General features: G+C 45.2%; 1 protein-coding gene across 1 annotated transcript in view; it reads right to left on the reverse strand.

The window, feature by feature from the left end:
• Positions 1 to 5,362, reverse strand: part of LOC147111056 (receptor-type tyrosine-protein phosphatase gamma-like) — a gene marked incomplete at its 5' end in the record, with an annotated part of 521,022 nt that extends 515,660 nt beyond the window's left edge. The window contains one exon of the mRNA XM_085999999.1: positions 5,152 to 5,362. Coding sequence (XP_085856125.1) covers positions 5,152 to 5,362 — 211 coding nt within the window. The remainder of the gene's footprint in view (positions 1 to 5,151) is intronic.
• Between the last annotated feature and the right edge of the window lie 15,800 nt (positions 5,363 to 21,162).

A 21,162-nucleotide genomic window follows, 5' to 3' on the forward strand; every position in this document is an offset into this window, starting at 1 on the left:
GTAGCTCAGTTGCTGAATACATTCAAGACAGAGATCGATAGATTTTTGGAAATTAAGGGAATCAAGGGATATGGGGATAGTGCAGGAAAGTGGAGTTGAGGTCGAAGATCAGCCATGATCTTATTGAAAGGCTAAGCAGGCTCGAGGGGCCAAATAGCCTACTGCTGCTCCTATTTCTTATGTAGGAGGCCCTCGCCGCAAGTCTTCCGCACCATGTGGAGGGAGGTTGCCCAGCAGGTCTCGGGCAGCACTGTGGTCCCCAGGACCCACACACAGTGCAGGAAAAAATTTAACGACCGCACTCGGGTGGTCAGGGCGAGTCACTGCTTCAACTAATGCTACATACCACCATCTGAACCTCAGTCTGCACGCACTGCCCAAAGCACCACAGCACCCCCGGCACTCACCCATCAACAACCTCTACCTACCAACATTCACACCCACATCTTACACCTTGCACACAATGACAGCTATTCAACTATGGCAGGCACATCACCCAAGCACATTACTCTACACTCACTCACACACTTTCCTTTCTCTTGCAGGCCAAGGTGGCTCACAACAGGACGGAGCAGGAGCACACAGGCGGGGGACAAGCTGACACCCAACCGCTTTCTGAGCTGGAGGAAAGAGCGCTGCAAATCATTGGGGCGCCAGGTGGTGGCCGCCGTGGCCACCGGCAATGGTGACCCTCTTGGGGACAACAACGGTATGTTCATCCCTACTGCTTCTTCTCACATCCCAATTGCCCCTCATCCCACAAGCATTTTGCACTTTGCAGCTAATCATGCTGTATGCTGCATTTCTCCCTTCCTGCCGCCCCCCCGTCATCTTAACCGAATCTTGCGCCTTTATGCTTTCAGATAATCAGCAAGCAGCTGAGCAGCCTGTCCGAGGGTACCGTTGAGATGGAGGCGGGAGAAGAGGAGGCGGAAGAACACACAGCGTCACTGCATGTCTCACCCGCAGGCACCAGCTCAGATGCTGGCACTACACGTTCTTTAGACGCTAGTATAGTAGTGGGATCTGCACAGGGTGAGGCACTGGGGATGAACGGGCTGCAGCAAGGCCAGGGAAAAGGGGTAGCTTGGGAGCCAGCTCCCCGGAGGGCAAGTTCGCGCACGAGTTCTGCTGCACAGGACTCAGATGAGGACCTCGATGGGGAGGTGTTTAGCAGAAGGGTGATGATAGGTGCAATGGCAACGGTGCCCGAGAGCCTGTCGGCAATGGTAAGGAGTGTGGAGGAGTCTGCTTCCAACATTGCACAAGGCTCTGCGCACACCATGGAGCCCATCATTTCCAGTCTGGAAAGGATGGTAAACTCCCAGAGAGACCGTGGCGACCCAGACCTGATGTCGTGTGTGATGGACGATCTGGTAGCTTCCATTGCAGCACAGGTGGAAGCGACGCAACGTCTTAGTGCAGTAATGCAGTCTATGCTTGGTGGCATCCAATCTCAGACTGCTCTCATGCAGTCTCAGCTTGATACCACGCAAGCTCTGACTGCTGCCATCGTGGCTGGGTCTACCACCATCAACCTGGGCTTTCACCGCGTCACAGCAGGCCAGCAATTTGTGCTGCAACAGATTGCTAGGGATGCTGAGGTGCTGCCCCAGGGGAGTGGCAGTGGGTCAGTGGAGCAGGAATCTACTCTCACCACTGGCACTCCGCCATTGTCCTTGTCGCTACTTGTCATCCAGCCAACCAAGGCAGCTGCCGCCCATGCTGAGGTGGTGCAGTCTACAGCCGGGCCTTCCAGGCCCAGAGCTGGTCGAGGGCATCCTACAAGGCCATCTGAAGTCTCCCACACGGACACTCAGCAGCCTTTCACCAGCCATGCAGCAGCCACTGGACCAACACTTCGTGGGAGCACTAGTAGGCAAAGGCACAGTAACGAGGGGCACTAAGGGATTGCACAAGGGTGAATAGTTAATTTTGTTGTTGTAAATATGTGTTCACTGATTTTAGATAAATTTATTAATTCAGTTTGGTTTATTTTGTAGCGTCTCTCATTTCAGCTTCGTGCTGTGATATGGCCTGCGACAGGGATGGAATGATGGTGACGTGGTGAGCAACCAGGATCTGGGGTTTAATTTATTCGAATCAGTCTGACGAGGTGGTCATGGGCAGCCCTTCCGGAAGGCTGATTGAGTGGCTGCCTCCTCCCTCGCTCCCGTTCCTCCTCCTCCTCCTCCTTCTCGTCTTCCTCCTCCTACTCCTCTCCCTCTTCCTCCTCCTACTCCTCTCCCTCTTCCTCCTCCTGAGGTGATCCTGCAATCCCTGGTGGCAAGGGCTGGGCCCTCATGATGGCCAAGTTGTGGAGCATGCAGCAGACCACCATGAAATGGGACACCCGCTCAGCCGAGTACTGGAGGGCTCCTCCCGAGCGGTCAAGGCAGCGGAACCATTGCTTGAGCACCCTGATGGTCTGCTCGATGATGTTCCAGGTGGCAGCATGGCTCTCATTATATATGAGTGTTGGGCACGAGTGCTGGGGTTGCAGAGGAGAGTCATGAGCCAGGTGGAGAGCGGATAGCCCTTGTCTCCGACCAGCCAGCCGCGAGCTTGACATGGTGGCTGGAAGAGTGCTGGCACACCGGTCTGGCGCAGAATGAAGGCATCGTGGCTGCTGCAAGGATAGCGGGCATTCACATTGAGGATTCGCTGTCCGAGGTTGCACACCAACTGCACATTAAGTGAGCGGTAGCCTTTGCGGTTATGGAACATCTCAGGATTGTTATGCGGTGCCCGCAAAGCCACGTGGCAGTCAATGGCGCCCTGCACCATGGGGAAGCCCGCTATCCTGGCAAAGCCACATGGAATGCACGTTCATCCTGCTTCTCTCTGGTGATGGGGAAGGAAATGCAGTCCCTTCTCCAACTGTAGAGAGCCTCTTTCACCTCCCGGATGTAGCAATGGATGGCGAACTGCGAGATGTTAGCTATATCTCCTGTTGCAGACTGGAAGGATCCGCTGGCGAAGAAACTGAGGGTGACAGTGACTTTGCCTGCCACTGAGAGAGCCGTGGTCGCCCTGATCTGAGACTCGAGGTCTGGTTGCAGGAGGTGGCAGAGTTCTGTGGCCACCTCCTTGCTGAAGCGGAGCCTTCTAATACACTGCTCCTCGCTTAATTAGAGGTAGGAGAAGTGCTCTCGGAATACCCTCGGAGGGTAAGGTCTCCTGTTGAGAGCCCTCATGGCGCTTCTCCTCCCTCTGGCCACATGTTCCAATCTTTCTCGCTGCCTCCGCTCCCTCTGTCGTAGATCCTGGAGGGCGAGGTCGACTGCCAGTACAGCCCCCATTAATGTAACCAAGTGTAGTACTTTGATATGTTGTGAGAATAAATGTAACTAATTGTTAGTCGCCACAACACTCCGGAGACTAAACAACCTTTAAATGACCGAATTAAACTGTTGCACAATGTCAAACTGACAAGGAAGCACTGAAACACCATTAACCTGACAGCTGCGACTCATTACTCAGGATCCCTTTAAGTAGCGCCCCTGGAGCTGGCATCTGCCTGCTTGATGCCTCCTCGCCCTGTCGCTGTCGGGGCGAGGCGCTAAGGCAGGGGATGACAATGAATTTTGCAGAACGGGCGCCAAGTGACCGCTGCACGCTCACTGACATCAGGATCTGCCTGGCACCGAGGTCCCTAGCGGTAACTGGTAGCAGCGGCGCTATGGGGGGGCCGGATTTGGCATGCGTCACTGGGTTCGCCTCGACCCGGCGCTACTGCATCAGCGCCCCAGCCAGGCGCTAACTGGAGGCGCTAACCAACTGAATTTTCCCCCCTCTGTTATAGCCTGAACAATCCAGTCTAACAGCGAGATAATAATCACTCATGGACAGGAGAACATGGTGGGCAGTCCACATAGTTTCCAGTGCAGAGAAAAGTTATTGTTAATCCTGTGGCATGCTATCCCATTCATGTTATGGGTAAAGCTGCAAGTTTCAGTTCATACGAGACAAAGCTTATCTTCCGGGAACTGTCTTTTTGCTGCGAACATGAGTCACGAGCATTGGGAGAAAGCCTGAATTGTAACAATGTACATGCCTGCCACACAAGGGGCAGCAAAGCAGCATTTCTCCCAATCGTCTGCAAACCACTATCCTGAGTCACTGGGGAGACCAGTGGTCACTGGCAAAAAATCAAATTGACTTCTAAACAGCTATGGAGGGTTCACTTACATGAATTACTTTAAAACAAAGTTATTTAAGTGCGCCTTCAGTGCTGTGGAAACCGCCCCACAATGTAAACAGGTGGGTTCTACAGTACCTGGAGTTGCAGTTAGTTTATAGAACCCCTTCTTGAAGTTATTCAGCAATGTAAATTTACCACAAGATAACACACTGCACTGAAAATTATCAATCTGCAGAGACAGGCAGTACTTGTACAAGATCACACCCATGGTATAGTTTGTAGTACAGTTATACAGGGCCTAGGTGAGACCACACCTGGAGTACTGTGTGCAGTTTTGGTCTCCTTACCTAAGAAAGGATATACTTGCCATAGAGGAGTGCAGCGAAGGTTCACCAGACTGATTCCTGGGATGGCAGGACTGTCGTATGAGGAGAGATTGGGTCGACTAGGCCTGTATTCACTAGAGTTTAGAAGAATGAGAGGGGATCTCATTGAAACGTATAAAATTCTGACAGGATGCAGGGAGGATGTTTCCCCTGGCTGGGGGGCGGGTCTAGAACGAGGGGTCACAGTCTCAGGATACAGGGTAGGACATTTAGGACTGAGATGAGGAGAAATTTCTTCACTCAGAGGGTGGTGAACCTATGGAATTCTCTACCACAGAAGGCTGTGGCGGTCAAGTCACTGAATATACTTAAGAAGGAGATAGATAGATTTCTAGACACAAAAGACATCAAGGGGTATGGGGAGAGAGCGGGAAAATGGTATTGAGATAGAGGATCAGCCATGATCATATTGAATGGCGGAGCAGGCTCGAAGGGCCGAATGGACTACTCCTGCTCCTATTTTTCTATGTTTCTATGTAATGTTTTGGTGATGTCTTAATTTACTACCACACTAACATCTTTCATGCTTGATTCCAGCAATTACAATTAAATATCCCTAAACATTCACTGGTAGTTCATATAGCCAGAAAAGCATTTGGCTATCCATGCTAACAAACTTACTTGTTTTTCCAGTGTTTTTCATACGTGTCCTGTTGGAGGACTCAATCTCAAACCCCTCAAGCTGGATTTGCTGCAAATCATCTTTTTCACGAGTCTTCTGATCTACAATGTCAATTGGGGACTGCTTGGTGCCAGAGCAATTGATGTAAGATGTGGCCCAATTTTCCGGTCCATAGTTTCCTAAAGGGAAAACAGTGTATTTAGTGCCAAATGTCAAAATTCAGATTCAGTTTCAGTCCTTGTAAGCTAAAATCTCAAACCTTACATTTACCGAGACACAACTAGCAAATTCACAGTTTTAATTTTCATTGAATCACGAAAATGCATCAACTGCGATGTGCTCTTTTACTTTCTGCAGAAGAAATCAACCTCAAAAGTTGTTAATATTTCAGTTGCACTTAGAGATAATTGTTAACACCAATGATTCTACTTTCTGACCTCGGTTCCAAAATCTGTGGCTGTGGGGAATCCAAAGGAAAAGGATGAAGGTCACTAGTGGCTGCATAGAAACCATACAGAACTGATATTTATCCCTAGAGATAATAATAAAAGTAAAAGTATCCCACAGATTAAATATCCTAGAAGCCAATTTAGCTTGAATCTATCCATCAATTTTTTTAAAAAGTTGAATTCTGGGCAATTAAAAGCAAGCATACACTTTAAATACTAAGGGAGCAAGATTAACGTAATCAAAAGCAGGTCAGAAAGTGGTCTCTGGTATTCAAGATCACGGAGCTGCCCATATCGTCTTGTATGGCAACTTCATTTACTTTCAGGTGCACACTTCACAAGTGTTACTGCTTTTGACAAGTACCCGATGTTTCCATGGGAACAATAAAAGCATGAAGAGCCAGTTATAGCTTTCAGATCTGAGAACACTTAACTGAGAAAACAAGTTGGAATTGAAAATTCATCTTAATCTGGTGTTTAAAATAAATATATACACGAACAGTTATTACACCTTGCTGCTGCTCTAATCCATGTCCAAGCAGAGCTGAGACAATAATACTGCATTTGTGCTCATACATTTTGAAGTAATTTCCACATTTGAACTATTCATTCAGCAGAAGGCGACAAAAGGTCTGATGTTGAGTGGAGCATTTACCAACATCGTACCCAACTCCAACTCAAGCTGGCTGCTGAGGACAAAACGGCTGGAGATAAAAACATACATTCTGGGAGAAGTGATGCACATTCCGATGCTACTTATGGGAAAATCGATCTTAAGTGCAAAAACTTACAAATAAAAAGATATTTTGGAATCTAATTTTCAAAACTAAATGTATATTTAAGTACCTCTGAAATACAAAGCAAACTCTGGTCAACCAGTTTGAAATGGAGAAAGGAGAAAATACATGAAAGAAAGTTATCATTGGCTTCCCTATAAAATTCAAGATTCTTGAGATTGAAGGATGATTCCTAAAATACTTTACTGTCCCTTTTTAAATCTTTAGAAATCAAATGTTTTTTTTTGCTTTTGGTCAAATAATGGAAGTTAAAAAGAAAATCAATGCCGGTGTAAAAAGGGAAACTGGGTTTATACTGAACCGCTTTTTGTTTTGCTTACAATAGCAACCACAGGAAAATTGGCCTCAGATTTGTAAATGCAGCAACTTTCACCAAATGGTGAGATGAATTGTTTCTACAGGAAACTTTGTGTTATCCGGAGGCTAACTGTCCAGAATGCTCGAGCCACCGGCAAAAATCAGGAGCCGTTTTCGTCAGGTTTTTTTTCTTCTCGTTGCTTTTTTCCTCAACAGTCAAGCTCTGTAAGGTCTGCTGAAGCTGTTGCTAAGCTAGAGAGATGCTACAGAGACGCCTGGACTGTTTAGAAGCTGTTGCTAAGCAACAGGGTTTGTTGACAGATACGGCGCTCAAAAGCTTCCGTATCTTTCAACATTAGCGCTGGTTTGTCCGGCAGTTTTGAGGGAACGGCAACAGCTCGGTGCCGGATAGCACAAAGTTTCCTGGTACAATAAACAGGTTCAAGGGTTCGATTTGGGCAATTGTAAACATAGAGGACAAGTGAATTCACTTTTTACTCAATTTTTGTTAACGGTTTCGATACTAAACAGGTGTAATGGACAATGACAGTTCGAAACAGACAAGGGAGAATTTTTTTTTTAATCCTAGGAAGGAAGCATGAGTACTCGAATGAAGAAAGTAAAAGGAAGAATTAAGGATGGCCACAAAATAGGTGAAAATACGTTAATGGTTAAGTTGATCAACATTGGGAACGGTAGCATAGTGGTAATGTCACTGGGCTAGTAATCCTGGACTAATGATCCAGAAACGTAAGTTCAAATCCCACCTCGGCAGCTGGGGAATTTAAATTCAGCTAATTAAATAAATCTGGAATAATTACTAGTATCAGTAATGGTAACCATGAAACTATTAGATTGGCGTAAAAACCCATCTGGTTCACTAATGCCCATTAGGGAAAGAAATCTGCTGTCCTTACCTGGTCTGGCCTATATGGGACTCCAGACCCACAGCAATGTGATTGACTCTTAACTGCCCTCTGAAATGGCCAAGCAAGCCACTCAGTTGTAACAAACCGCTACTAAACAAAATAATAAAAATGAAACCGGATGGACCACGTGGCACTGGCGACCGACACGGCAACGGCACACCCAGCCCACTCAATCCTGCGAAGTTCTCCTCACCAGCATCTGCGGACTTCTGCCAAAATTGGAAGAGCTGTCCCACAGACTAGTCAAGCCTGACATAGTCATACTCACAGAATCATACCTTTCAGCCAATGTCCCAAACTCCTCCATCACCATCCCTGGGTATGTCCTGTTCCACTGACAGGAGGAGGAATCTCTTCACCCAGAGAGTGGTGAACCTGTGGAATTCTCTACCACAGAAGGTAGTTGAGGCCAATTCATTAAATATATTCAAGAAGGAGTTAGATATATTTCCCAAGGGATATGGAGAGATGGTACTGAGTTTGGATGATCAGCCATGATCTCATTGAATGGCGGAGCAGGCTCGAGGGTCCGAATGGCCGACTCCTGCTCCTATCTTCTATGTTTCTATGAAGCTTCAGGTCAAGCATGGGCAAGGAAACCTGCTGCTGATTACCACCTACCGCCCTCCCTCAGCTGATGAATCAGTACTCCGCCATGTTGAACACCACTTGGAAGAAGCGCTGAGAGTAGCAAGGGCACAGAATGTACTCTCGGTGGGGGACTTCAATGTCCATCACCAAGAGTGGCTCGGTAGCTTGACTACTGACCGAGCTGGCTGAGTCCTGAAGGACATAGCTGCCAGTCTGGGCCTGCGACAGGTGGTGAGAGAACCAACACGAGGGAAAAACCTACTTGACCTCATCCTCACCAATCTATCTGTCGCAGATGCATCTGTCCATTACAGTATTAGTAGCAGTGACCACCGCACAGTCCTTGTGGAGACGAAGACCCCTCTTCACACTCCATCGTGTTGTGTGACACTACCACCGTGCTAAATGAGATAGATTCAGAACAGATCTAGCAGCTCAAAACTGGGCATCCAATTGGCACTCTGGGCCATCAGCAGCAGCAGAATTGTATTCCACCACAATCTAACCGCATGGCCTGGCATATCCCTCACTCTACCATTACCATCAAGCTAGGGTACCAAAACTGGTTCAATAAGGAGTGTAGAAGAGCATGCCAGGAGCAGCACCAGGCATACCTAAAAATGAGGTGCCAACCTGGGGAAGATGCATCACAAGACTACATGCATGCTTAAAAGCGGAGGCAGCATGCTATAGACAGGGCTAAGCGATCCCTCAATCAACGGATCAGATCAATGCTCTGCAGTCCTGCCACATCCAGTCATGAATGGTGGTGGACCATTAAACAACTGACGGGAGGAAGCGGCTCCCTGAATATCCCCATCCTCAATGATGGTGGAGCCCAGCACATGAGTGCAAAAGACAAGGCTGAAGCTTTTGCAACCATCTTCTGCCAGGAGTGCCGAGTGGATGATCCATATCAGCCTCCTCCTGCGGTCCCCACCATCACAGAAGCCAGTCTTCAGCCAATTCGATTCACTCCACATGATATCAAGAAAAGGCTGAGCGCACTGGATACAGCAAAGGCTATGGGCCCTGACAACATCCCGGCTATCGTGCTGAAGACTTGTGCTCCAGAACTATGCACCTCTCACCAAGCTGTTCCAGTACAACTACAACACTGGCATCTATCCGACAATGTGGAAAACTGCCCAGGTATGTCCTGTCCACAAAAAGCAGGACAAATCCAATCCGGCCAATTACCGCCCCATCAGTCTACTCTCAATCAGCAAAGTGATGGAAGGTGTCATCAACAGTGCTATCAAGCAACACTTACTCACCAATAACCTGCTCACTGATGCCCAGTTTGGGTTCCGCTAGGACCACTCGGCTCCAGACCTCATTACAGCCTTGGTCCAAACATGCACAAAGGAGCTGAATTCCTGAGGTGAGGTGAGAGTGGCTGCCCTTGACATCAAGGCAGCATTTGACCGAGTGTGGCATCAAGGAGCCCTAATAAAACTGAAGTCAATGGGACTCAGGGGGAAAAGTCTCCACTGGCTGGAGTCATACCTAGCACAAAGGAAGATGGTTGTGGTGATTGAAGGTCAATCATCACAGCCACAGGACATCGCTGCAGGAGTTCCTCAGGGCAGTATCCTAGGCACAACCATCTTCAGCTCCTTCATCAATGACCTTCCCTCCAACAGAAGGTCAGAAATGGGGATGTTCGCTGATGACTGCACAGTGTTCAGCACCATTCACAACTCCTCAGATAATGAAGCAGTCCATCGTCAGAACAGACGCGGAGGAGATGAAGAAACTGGGAGAATGGAATAGAGTCCTTACAGGAAGTGAGGTGGGAGGAAGTGTAGTCCATGTAACTGTGGGAGTCAGTGGATTGTAGTGGATGTTTGTCGAAAGCCGATCGCCAGAAATGAAGACGGAGAAGTCAAGGAAGGGACGAGAAGAGTCGGAGATGGACCATGTGAAGGTGAGGGAAGGGTGGAAATTGGAAGTAAAGTGAATGAACTTATCAAGTTCAGGGCAAGAGCAGGAGACGGCACCAATACAGTCATCGATGTACCAGAAAAAGAGGTGAGGGAGGGGACCGGAGTAGGACTGGAACAAAGAATGTTCCACATATCCCATGAAAAGGCAGACATAGCTAGGGCCCATGCGGGTTCCCACAGCAACACCTTTAATTTGGAGGAAGTGAGTAGAGTCAGAGGAGATGTTGTTCAATGTGAGAACAAGTTCAGCCAGGCGGAGGAGGGTGGTGGTGGATGGGGGCTGGTTGGGCCTCTGTTCAAGGAAGAAGCAGAGCGCCCTCAGGCCATCCTGGTGGGGGATGGAGGTGTAGAGGGACTGGACGTCCATAGCGAAAAGGAGGCGGTTGGGGCCAGGAAACTGTTAAAGTGACGGCAGGCGTCGGAAGAGTCGCGAATGTAGATGGGAAGAGACTGGACAAGGGGATAAAAAAAGAGTCGAGAGAGGAAGAGGTAAGTTCCGTGGGGCAAGAACAGGCAGAAACGATGAGGTCGATTTTCAGTGTGCCGTGAGGCGGGCTTTTAGGCGTGCGGGGGGCTAAAATCCCGAATTCGGGGGTCCCGACACCATCCCGCCGAAAACCCGCCTCCATGTAAGTTTCAAAGCAGGCGGGTACCCGCCCTGCACTGGGACCCGCCGACCCGAGGCGGGAAGGGATTAGTGCCAATTAACTGCCTGTTAACAGGTAGTTAACAGGCAGTTTTTAGCCTAATCCCTATTTTGAAGGTTGTCGTGTGGCATTCCCGACAGCTCAAAACCAAACCAAGTTAGAGGAGTCGGGCTGTCGGGTTGAAGGACTTGGAGGGGTCAAGATGTCAATGTTCAGGTGAGTGATAGGTGCATGAGTGCAAAGGTAAGTGTGTTTGGTGTGTCTAAAGTGTGTAAAGAAGTTTAAATTACCTGTACTTACCTTTACAGCCTTCCTTCCTCTATGTTTCGGGAATCCATCATTCAGCCGGCACAGAAAGCAGAATGGCCGCGAGCTGTCAAAAGTGACAGCCTGCAGCTTTCAGTGCCAGCGAGATTTCTAACTGAGTCTGCGTAGAAGGACTCAGGTTAGAAGTAAGACTGTCAGTGTTTGACAGCTTCAAACAGCTGTGAAACACTGATATTTCATCTGTCAACACATCTTGACAGATGAAATTTCAGTCTGTGACGTCACCTGTTGCCGGGTGGCCCTTAATTGGCCTGCTGAGCCCGCAGGGCGGGCTCAACAAGGTCAATCAAGTGAAAATCGCGTGGATTGGCCGCATCTCGATGGAGGCGGGACTGCAACCCGAAAGTTGTAGTTCCGCCTCCTTCCCGACTTCTGAATGAAAATCCAGCCCGATGGGTCTACCAGGGCAGTCCTGTTTGTGGATCTTGGGAAGGAGGTAGAAGCGGGCTGTGCGGGGTTGGGGGACTATGAGGTTGGCGGCCATGGAGGGAAGATCTCCAGAGGAGATGAGGTCAGTGACAGTCTTGGAAACAATGGCTTGATGTTTGCTAGTGGGGTCATGGTCCAGGCGGAGGTAGGAGGAGGAGTCGGAGAGTTGGCGTTCAGCTTCCGCACGGTAGAGGTCGGTTCGCCAAACAGCAACAGCACCACCCTTATCAGCAGGTTTAATGATAATGTTAGGGTTGGATCGGAGAGAACGGAGTGATGCAAGTTCAGAGGGAGGTAGGTTGGAGTGAGAGAGGGGAGCAGAGAAATTGAGACGGCCGATGTCACGTCGACAGAAAGCAACGAAAAGATCTAGAGAGGATAAGGGGCCAGAGGGAGGGGTCCAGGTAGAACGAGAATTTTGAAAGCAGGAGAAAGGGTCAGCTGTGCGGGGGGAAGACTGCTGGCTAAAGAAGTGGGCACGGAGACGAAGGCGACCAAAAAGAGCTCAGCATCGTGCCGAGCTCGAAATTCATTGAGATGGGGGAGTAAGGGGATGAAGCTCAGGCCTTTGCTGAGGACTGATCGTTCGGGGTCAGAGGGATAGTGAAAACACGGCTAAAGTATAAAATGTATGTTCACACAGAGAATCCATGTTATTTGCAGCAAGCAAGGAGGTTTAACCTTTCAACATTTAGTATATTAAATGGGTTATATTCGGGCTTTCCCCCGAAATGGAGAGAATGCTTTTGGCATTTTGTAATTATACAGTAAGCGATCACTGATAAACAGACAATAGTGAAAGTGACTGAGTTTAAAATTTGCACTGTCTGTGAACTTTGGTATACAGATATTACTGCACAGGTGGAATATTTTAGGGGCAGAATCCCACTATCCCATCAGAACAGTCCTTACATTCAAAAAGATAAGCACAACTAAAAGCAAGTGGAAAAACAGTTACTTCCTTAGTAATCCCTCTGTAATTAATGTGTCTTAGGTTCGGATAAGTTAATTAACACATACAGAAGTTTATGAGGCTTTACATGCTGTGGGAAGAGTCACAGGGGGAAAAATTCAGTATCGCCCCGTTTGGGGCGCCATTATCGGCCGTGCGCAAAGTTTAGCGCCTGGCGCTAATTATCGCCTCCGACAGCAAACATGGCTTTTATCGCCCCTGGAGGTGATTGGAGCGCTAAAACAGGCGCTTCACACCTGTCTTAAGGCGCAAAGGCCGAGGAGCAAGGCGCTACCTCAGAGCGCTGGCGAAGCTCATGTGATGTCAGTCAGCAATGGAACACAGACACATTGGCACCGTCCAATTCTTAAAGGGGAGTTCTGACGCAAGGTCATCGACCTGAAACGTTAGCTCTGTTTCTCTCTTCAAAGATGCTGCTTGACCTGCTGAGTTTCTCCAGCATTTTCTGTTTTTATCTTAAAGGGGAGGGTTGATTTTGCTCTCCATCCACATCCTGCTCATTGCAGCTTTGAATCTCGGCCTGGATAGACCTGTACATCAAATCTGCTGGAAAGAACAATGGAGAGACCCAGGGAAAGAGTTCAGAGTGCAGCCCCCACAGTCTCTTCTAAATCGATACAAGGAAGGGCAAATCAAAATAAACCTGCAAAGTGCTGCTCAGTATCCAAAACTCCTTCACACAGCGTTGAATCTCTCCAGAAGTCGCTCTCTCTCTCTCAGAATGCATGGTGCAAAAATGTCACCAACAAAAAAAGGCAGGAAGCGGTCGCCTTTAAATAGCGCTCCCCCAGTCCCTTTCTGACTGCAAAACGCTCCCCTCAACCTATCGTTGCAAGCGGCAGGCAGTAAGGCAGGGGGCGCCACTCAATATCCGGTCCGGGGCGCTACCGGGGCATTGCGCACTCGACTGACGTCACGATCTGCCGGCGTAGGAGATCGTGGTGGTAGTGTCTAGCGCCGCCGCAAAATGTCTAGTTAATTTCGTGAGCTGCGCAAACATCGCCGCGCCCGGGTGCTAGTTGCATTGCGCCACATTAGCGCCCTCTTAAGGCGCTAACGGGAGGCGCAAACAACTGAATTTTTCCCCCACAGAATCAGAACGGCACAGGAGGAGGCCATTCGGCCCATCGAGTCCATGCCGACTCTCTGTAGAGCAATCCAGTCAGTCCCATTCCCCCGCTCTATCCCCGTAGCCCTACAAGTTTATTTCCCTCAAGTGCCTATCCAATTTACTTTTGAAATTATTGATCATCTTCGCTTCCAGCACCCTCGTCGGCAGCGAGTTCCAGGTCATTACCATTCGCTGCGTAAAAAAAGTTCTTCCTCACATCCCCCCTGTATCTCTTGCCCAAAACCTTAAATCTGTGTCCCCTAGTCCTTTTACCATCAGCTGATGGGAACAGCCTTTCTCTGTCTACTTTATCCAAACCCGTCATAAACTTGTACACCTCTATCAAATCTCCCCTCAACCTCCTTTGCACCAAGGAGAACAACCCCAACTTCTCCAACCTAACCTTGTAGCTGTAATCCCTCATCCCCAGAACCATTTTGGTAAATCTTCTCTGCACCCTCTCAAGGACCTTCACATCCTTCCTAAAGTGTGGTGACCAGAACTGGACGCAATACTTTAGTTGTGGCCTAACCAGAGCTTTATAAAGGTTCAGCATAACTTCCCTGCTTTTGTACTCAATACCTCTATTTATGAAGCCCAAGATCCCATATGCTTTGCTAACTACACTCTCAATATGTCCTGTCACCTTCAAAGATCTATGCACATGAACCCCCAGGTCCCTCTGTCCGTGCACACTATTTAGAACTGTGCCATTAAGTCTATATTGCCTCTCCCTATCCCTTCTGCCAAAATGTATCACCTCACACTTCTCTGTATTATATTCCATCTGCCACTTGTCTGTCCATTCTGCTAGCCTTTCTATGTCCTGTTGGAGTCGATTGGTATCCTCCTCACTCTTTTCCACACCTCCAAGTTTGATCTCATCGGCAAATTTTGAAATTTTACTCTGTATTCCAATATCCAAGTCATTTATATATATCAAAAAAAGCAGTGGTCCTAGCACTGACCCTTGGGGAACACCACTGTCTACCATCCTCCAGTCTGAAAAACAACCATTTACTGTACCACAATTCGCTGTTTTCTGTCCTTAAGCCAAGGTGACACTGACTCTCCTATTCCATGAGCCTCAATTTTGTTAACCAGCCTTTTATGTGGTACTCTGTCAAATGCTTTCTCAAAATCCATACAGATAACATCCACTACATTCCCTTCATCAACCTTCTCTGTTACTTCATCTAAAAATTCAATTAGATTAGTCAAACATGATCTGCCTTTTACAAATCTGTGCTAGCTCTCCTTAATTAACTTAAACCTCTCCAAGTGCCTGTTAATTTTTTCCCTGATTATTGTTTCTAAAACCTTACCCACCACTGATGTTAAACTGACTGGCCTGTAGTTACTAGGATTGTCCTTATACCCTTTCTTGAACACGGGTGTCACATTTGCCACTTTCCAAGATGTTAGATACATTATTCAAATTATTGTCCAGTAAATTGGTGCAATTCAAATGCAAAGAAATACTGGGCAACATATACAGCATAAATCAGACTTGTGTTAACTGACTGTAAGTTCCCTCCCCCATAACATATTACACTGAGAATTAAATTAATTACGGATCTGAACGGGCACTAGCCTCAATTTAATCTAGTCAGCTTTTTTTTGTTAGTCATATTAGCACTTGCATAGAATTACACAGAACTTCTCAACTCAAGTTGTTTCATAGCCTATTGGTTTCCTGATCCCAAGAGCATTTATTTTTTTATGAAGTGTTTCAGAAAGTCTACCTGGAGAGGACAACATTTCTGCTCCTGATCCTTCATTAAGCCCGACAGTGGAAAGTGGCAAGAGTTTAATACTGTGAAAATGCAATCATGAACAACGCCCAGTGGGATTCATCCAACTGCTATTCGCCATCAACAAATTTAATGCACCAAGCCCACACTTTCCTTTTCACATTCATTCTGGTGCAATTTTGATTGAAACTGATCTTCCACCACAGATTTAAAATTAATTTGTCTTCTGAACCATCTGATGATTCAGGTAACTTGATGATGCAAAACCTTTCATAATTAATAAGAAATGGAACACTTCCCTCCACATTGGAATGCTGGCTGCAAAGCATGAAACGACAGAATACAGTGTGTAAACATTTACAGCTTTTAAAATAATGTGCATTACCTTATCAATAGGTTGGAACGTACATTTACCAGAACCATACCCTCCAGGTTCTAATGCCAAAGAAAATTATTTTGGAATTATCAACTGAGCCACACGGATGTTTATCCATCTCTCTCAAGGTACAAACTTCAAAACATATGGTTCTGAACAATGTTTCCAGCACTTGAGTCTCCACAGCTTCTTATTTACCACACCATAGGAGGAGAAAAGCCAAATCTAGATTCAAGAAACAGTAACATGGCTTCCTTTTTAAAATAGATGCATAATTAAAAGCTAGTAGGAAGCTGATTACATACATAAATTTATTCTTTAATGCTGCAACACTCAATTAGACACTCATAATTTATGACTGAAGAATATTTGGTCAGATATAAATAACATAAAGCAGAAATATGACGAGGTGATAATGAAATGAGACATCATGGCACTGAGTTATGAATGAAGTCAAGTTCAGTATGAATTCAAAGCCAAGTAATTAGATTTTATTTAAAATTTTACAAATAATACTCTAAACTGGGGGGCAAAACTTGTGATTTATAGTGGTTGAAATTGGTCTTTGGCAATAGCACCAAACAGGCAATAGCCAAATCAGCAGCTTGCTTTACACCCTGCCTGATTTACTTTTCTGTTGAAGTCAGTGGAAAAGAAAATTGGATCCGGTGTAAACCAGGCTGCCGATTCTCTACTGCCCGTTCTGTGCTTTTGCAAAGACCAATTTCACCCCCACAAAGTTTAAAATACTGTAGTTTCTAATTTATTTCACCAGACATCACAAGCAGTGTGCAATGGCGGTGCTGCTACAGGGATAGCAACCAGTGGTAGTGGTCAATATCCACAGTGTTTGCAGCTGGGTTACTACAATACTGCACAAGCAGAATCATACAGTAAAATATGTTGTCAAAGTAATGCTTTGTATGTTCTGTTTTGTACGATTGTTTACCTACTTTATCACTGAAGAGGCTAAACACATGATCAAGATCAAAGCTTCAATCCCAAACAAAGGTAAATATTACCAGTTAGTGGCTAAAGCATTATCCAAAGATGCTCTTATGTCTTGTCCTTCTTTAGTTCAAGATGCAAGATACCAACATCCTTGCACCAGCTCCTGACATTATATTGCTATGACCAGACTCTCTCGCTTTTCTGGCCAGGTGGTCGGAAAGTCAATGGAAAATAGTACGATAAATTTACAATGCATAATCTGCGTCAATTGTGAAAATAAAATAAAAAGACAATTTATGGATAGTTTACTTTTTGGTCTTTAGGTTGACTTTAAAATCATATGTGAAATACATTGGCACAGCTTTAACCCAATTGCAAGCAGACATGAGCCTACATCACACAACTATCCTAATGCTATTAGCATGCTAGTGTGGTGGTGGGGGGGGCGGGGGGGCGGTAAATCACATTGGTACATTTAAGGGTGCTTTTCCAAAACTGGTATTGATGTACACTGATGAGGCAGGATAATAGCTACAAATAGTTACGTGTTGGGAAATAGGGAGGGATACCAAACTAAAAGTAGAGATGGGGAGAGAGAGAGAGGAGATTCATTTAGCGTTAGGATTCCACAATCTTTATTTTAACTAAATGTTCTGTCTTCCTCTCCCTTCCTAAAGGTTTCAGGGTGCAAGTTAAAATAGTGGTACGTTGTACCAATGTTGTTCATAATAGGTAGAATCGCTCTGTTAGCCTTCTGCAGCACCAAGGAGCACTGCATCCATTAAGCAAAATGTCAATCGTATTACAGTTTCACCTAAACAAAACAGCATTGTGTAAAGAGAACGGCCTAAGAATTGTCTTAAATTGCCTTAATTGTCCTTAAGAAATGTGTCTTCCAAAGAAGTTCGTAGTCATACTGAATGCTGGAGAAAATTTAAACCATGAAGGATAATATTAACAAAGCATTCCTTACCATTACTGTACTGGGAAGTACAAGCCATCAAGGCCACAGGCTAGAGATAGCTCATTAGGGAGATAGAAATATTTCACTCCTTAACTGAAAATGTGCAAAACTCTTTGCTGAAGAAAATCTGCGAAGTTAAGGGAGTGAAAGAGGTGATTGACTTCAAATGGGATGAGCTCTTTGAGAGAGAGTGTGTGAGAGAGCGATATGACAGAAATTAAAATTGTATGGCTGCACCAGCCAGATACAAGTCTGTTACTTAGATGTACAAGTTTCCTTAAGATCAAGGGAAGTGAGATTTCAGACACTAGTCCAGATACAGCCACCAGCATGGAAGGAGAGCCTACCCAGGAGTAGAGGACTGGACAGCACCTCCAAGGACAGAGGTTCATCGCTCTCATGTCCCAGGGGAAGGTGAAGTAACTAACTCAACTATGCAAGGTCATAAGGACAAGGTTATACTAGTTCTGGAAACATTACTAAATATAAGCATACATCCAATAGACTGGCTATCAAAGGCTATTAACTTGTCAGCTATCTAAGGAGTCTAATCCTAAATTAATATTAAACACTGATCTCAACTGTAAATTTATAATCATCAAGCCAGTTAATGCTGAATTATGATAACATAACTTAACTATCTTTGAAATCTCCATTAATCATTCTGTTGTTTACCCCTATCTACTAAACAGTTGCATACTCAATGTCCAAGTTTAATTATGATTCTGAGGTTATTAATGACCAACTGTTAGTTCATGAATTTGATGTGTGGCTTCTTCTTCAATGATTTGGTAAGAAAGGGTTAATTCATTTACTCAGTAGCTAACATATCCTAATGGGAGGTTGGCAGTGTAATTGCTAATATAATCCAAACAGGTTGATGTAAAACAGTTCAGAAAGACATAATTCTCTCCTAGGCAGTAAACCCCAAACAATTCCTTAATGAGGAATTAAGGTGAAGGGATTTAGGTGTCCTCGACAAATATTGTCAGGGTACCAATCCCAGTGTTCTTACAATGGGTATGAACTACTGCTATTAAAGGGAAAAAGAAACAACAGAACAGTTGTTATGGAGCATTTTACAAGGCTGCAAAACAGTTTGTGAATTTTACGTAAACCCAACATTGTATTCACTCCAAATTCAATGTCACTACTGCAATTCAGCACACAGAATGTTTTGTGATTTGCAGTTCTCTTTTACAACATTAAAAATGCAGAACAGGCCATTTTTTCTATTTGGAAGCAGGTTCTTTTTGGGGGAAGAAACAGGGAAAAAAACCTGAAGGAATGATATGAACAATCATCTTCCTTTTATGAATCTACTGCATTTTATGTTCAAAGTAATCTATTAACTCTGCAGTCTAATCTCTCATTTTCTACTTCTTGTAGTTTGTGGTCGTAAATTTCTGTTGGACCTCGCTCGGCACAAGAGGAATGATATCGCTTATGACACTAAACTGGGGGCTAAACTAAGGAAGAACAGAGGAGATTGCAGGAAGACAGAAGAGTGGAGCCAGCAGACAACTGGCTGCTGCAAGTCGATGCTGAGAAATGCTAAGTGGTACAATTTGGTAAAATGAAAAGTGAATGGAAGTATACCCTAAATGGTAGGACATTAAACAGATTGGAGAAACAGAGTGATCGAGGGGTGCAGATACATCAAATGGATTTTGGGATTAACCACCGGGGAACTGAAAATAACAGCCAGAAATTGATGAATTCGGCCAAAATTGACATTTCCAAGCTTGGGCACTTCACTAAAGGAAGGATGTTAGAGCCATGAAAAGGATACAATGAAGAAAACCTATAAATATTAGATCTTTATTCACTGAAATAGAAAAAAAGTGGAAGGCGGAAATCTAACTGGGATCTTCACAATTTTGATAGAATAATTAAGGAATTAATGTTTGAATGGCTAACATTAAAAAAATGAAAATGGAAGGGATAATGGAACATGGAATTCTTTACCGCAAGTAGCTACAGTAGTAAGGCACAGACAATAGCATAATTTAACAGGGGCTTGAATAAATCTTTGAAACGGAAATATACAAAAGGAGACAGAGAAATGGCAGGGAAAAACAATTAGAGGAGATAGGTCCCTGAAGAGACAGCACTGGGACAGGTGTGTTGAGCAGAATGACCTTCTCTTATGTTATAATGCAAGTGATAAATAAATTACTATACGCGTTTCTAGTTTTATAAAAATAAATTGATATTTTAAAAGGTGTAGTTGGTCTATTTTAATTACAATCCACGATAGCTTAAAGCACTAGGTTTTTTTAAAAACCTAGTGAGCTGCAGCAAAATGCAGCTAATGGAAGTGTAGCCCAGCCTCTTAACGACAGAGCGCCCTGCCATTCTTATATATACTCAATTGATCAATGTCAGCCTTACAAAGAATGAACATCAACTAAATGGCCTCGGCGCTTTGTCAGAACTGAGCCAGTTTTCCCTTGGGTGCAAGCTGACTGTGCCCAAAGTCATTTTTGCCCCATGACAGTCACTAACTGATAATCTGCACCTTCAATAGTACCCGTGCAAGCTTTGCTCCCTGACTGGTGCTGTTGGCTCGGAAGCTAGCATGGAGGAATAAGGAAAGCGGGGGGGGGGGGGAAGAGAAGCCAGGATGGATGTATTCATGACAGAAAAAGAATCCAAGCATGTAGATACTGTAGTATGCATAGGAATAATTAAAGTTGGTTTTGACACATTTCCACCCTAAATTCGTCAGGTTTCTGAGGGACGGTGGACTGGTAATAAACAGTTCCTATCTTAAAAACCCCGAATCCTCCTTAGACCTTACACTGAAAATTGGGTCCCAAGATGGGCGTGGACTCCACTAGTGACATCACTCACACAGTGAATGATAAAACCACAAACGCGATGTGCGTATCTTGGGACCCGATTTTTAGCACCAAACTCTGTGAAGGGAGTCAGCAGATTGAAGACTGTGCTGAATTCGGCAGTAAAAGTAGCTTATATGGTCATCAATAAGTTAAAGTGGTTAGTAATTAGATTTCAGTAAAATGGAAGCTTGAATAGCGTATTATAATGGGACCAGGAGTGACTTAAATGTCAATAGAGTCCAACCAGTGCCTGAGAAGTGTTTCCAAATTACTTTATTGCCTAAAAAGTCTGATTGTGTTTTTTTAAACAGTACAGACATTTCTTTAAATCTTAATGAGGAGAAATCCATCCCAAACTTATGCAATTTCCTTTCTGCCTGCAATTTGCCGTGTAAATTTTAAAAGGTGGGAAAAAGCATGTAATATGTCTGAAAGTGAATTAAATATTTGTTAATTATTAAATGTTAAATATTTTAAAAACAGTCTTGTAAAGACCTTCAGTTCTTGCCCTCAGTAGCGTCGCCTTTAAATATTTGATGTTAAACTAGAGTCAAAACTGCAACGAATACACATTCTCTTCATTTAGACCATCAAATGTGCAAAATAAATAAATCACTGCA

The sequence above is a fragment of the Somniosus microcephalus genome, chromosome 11 (assembly GCF_052327205.1).
Source record: "Somniosus microcephalus isolate GS21.2 chromosome 11, FLI_Smic_1.0, whole genome shotgun sequence".
In the NCBI taxonomy this organism is placed as follows: domain Eukaryota; kingdom Metazoa; phylum Chordata; class Chondrichthyes; order Squaliformes; family Somniosidae; genus Somniosus; species Somniosus microcephalus.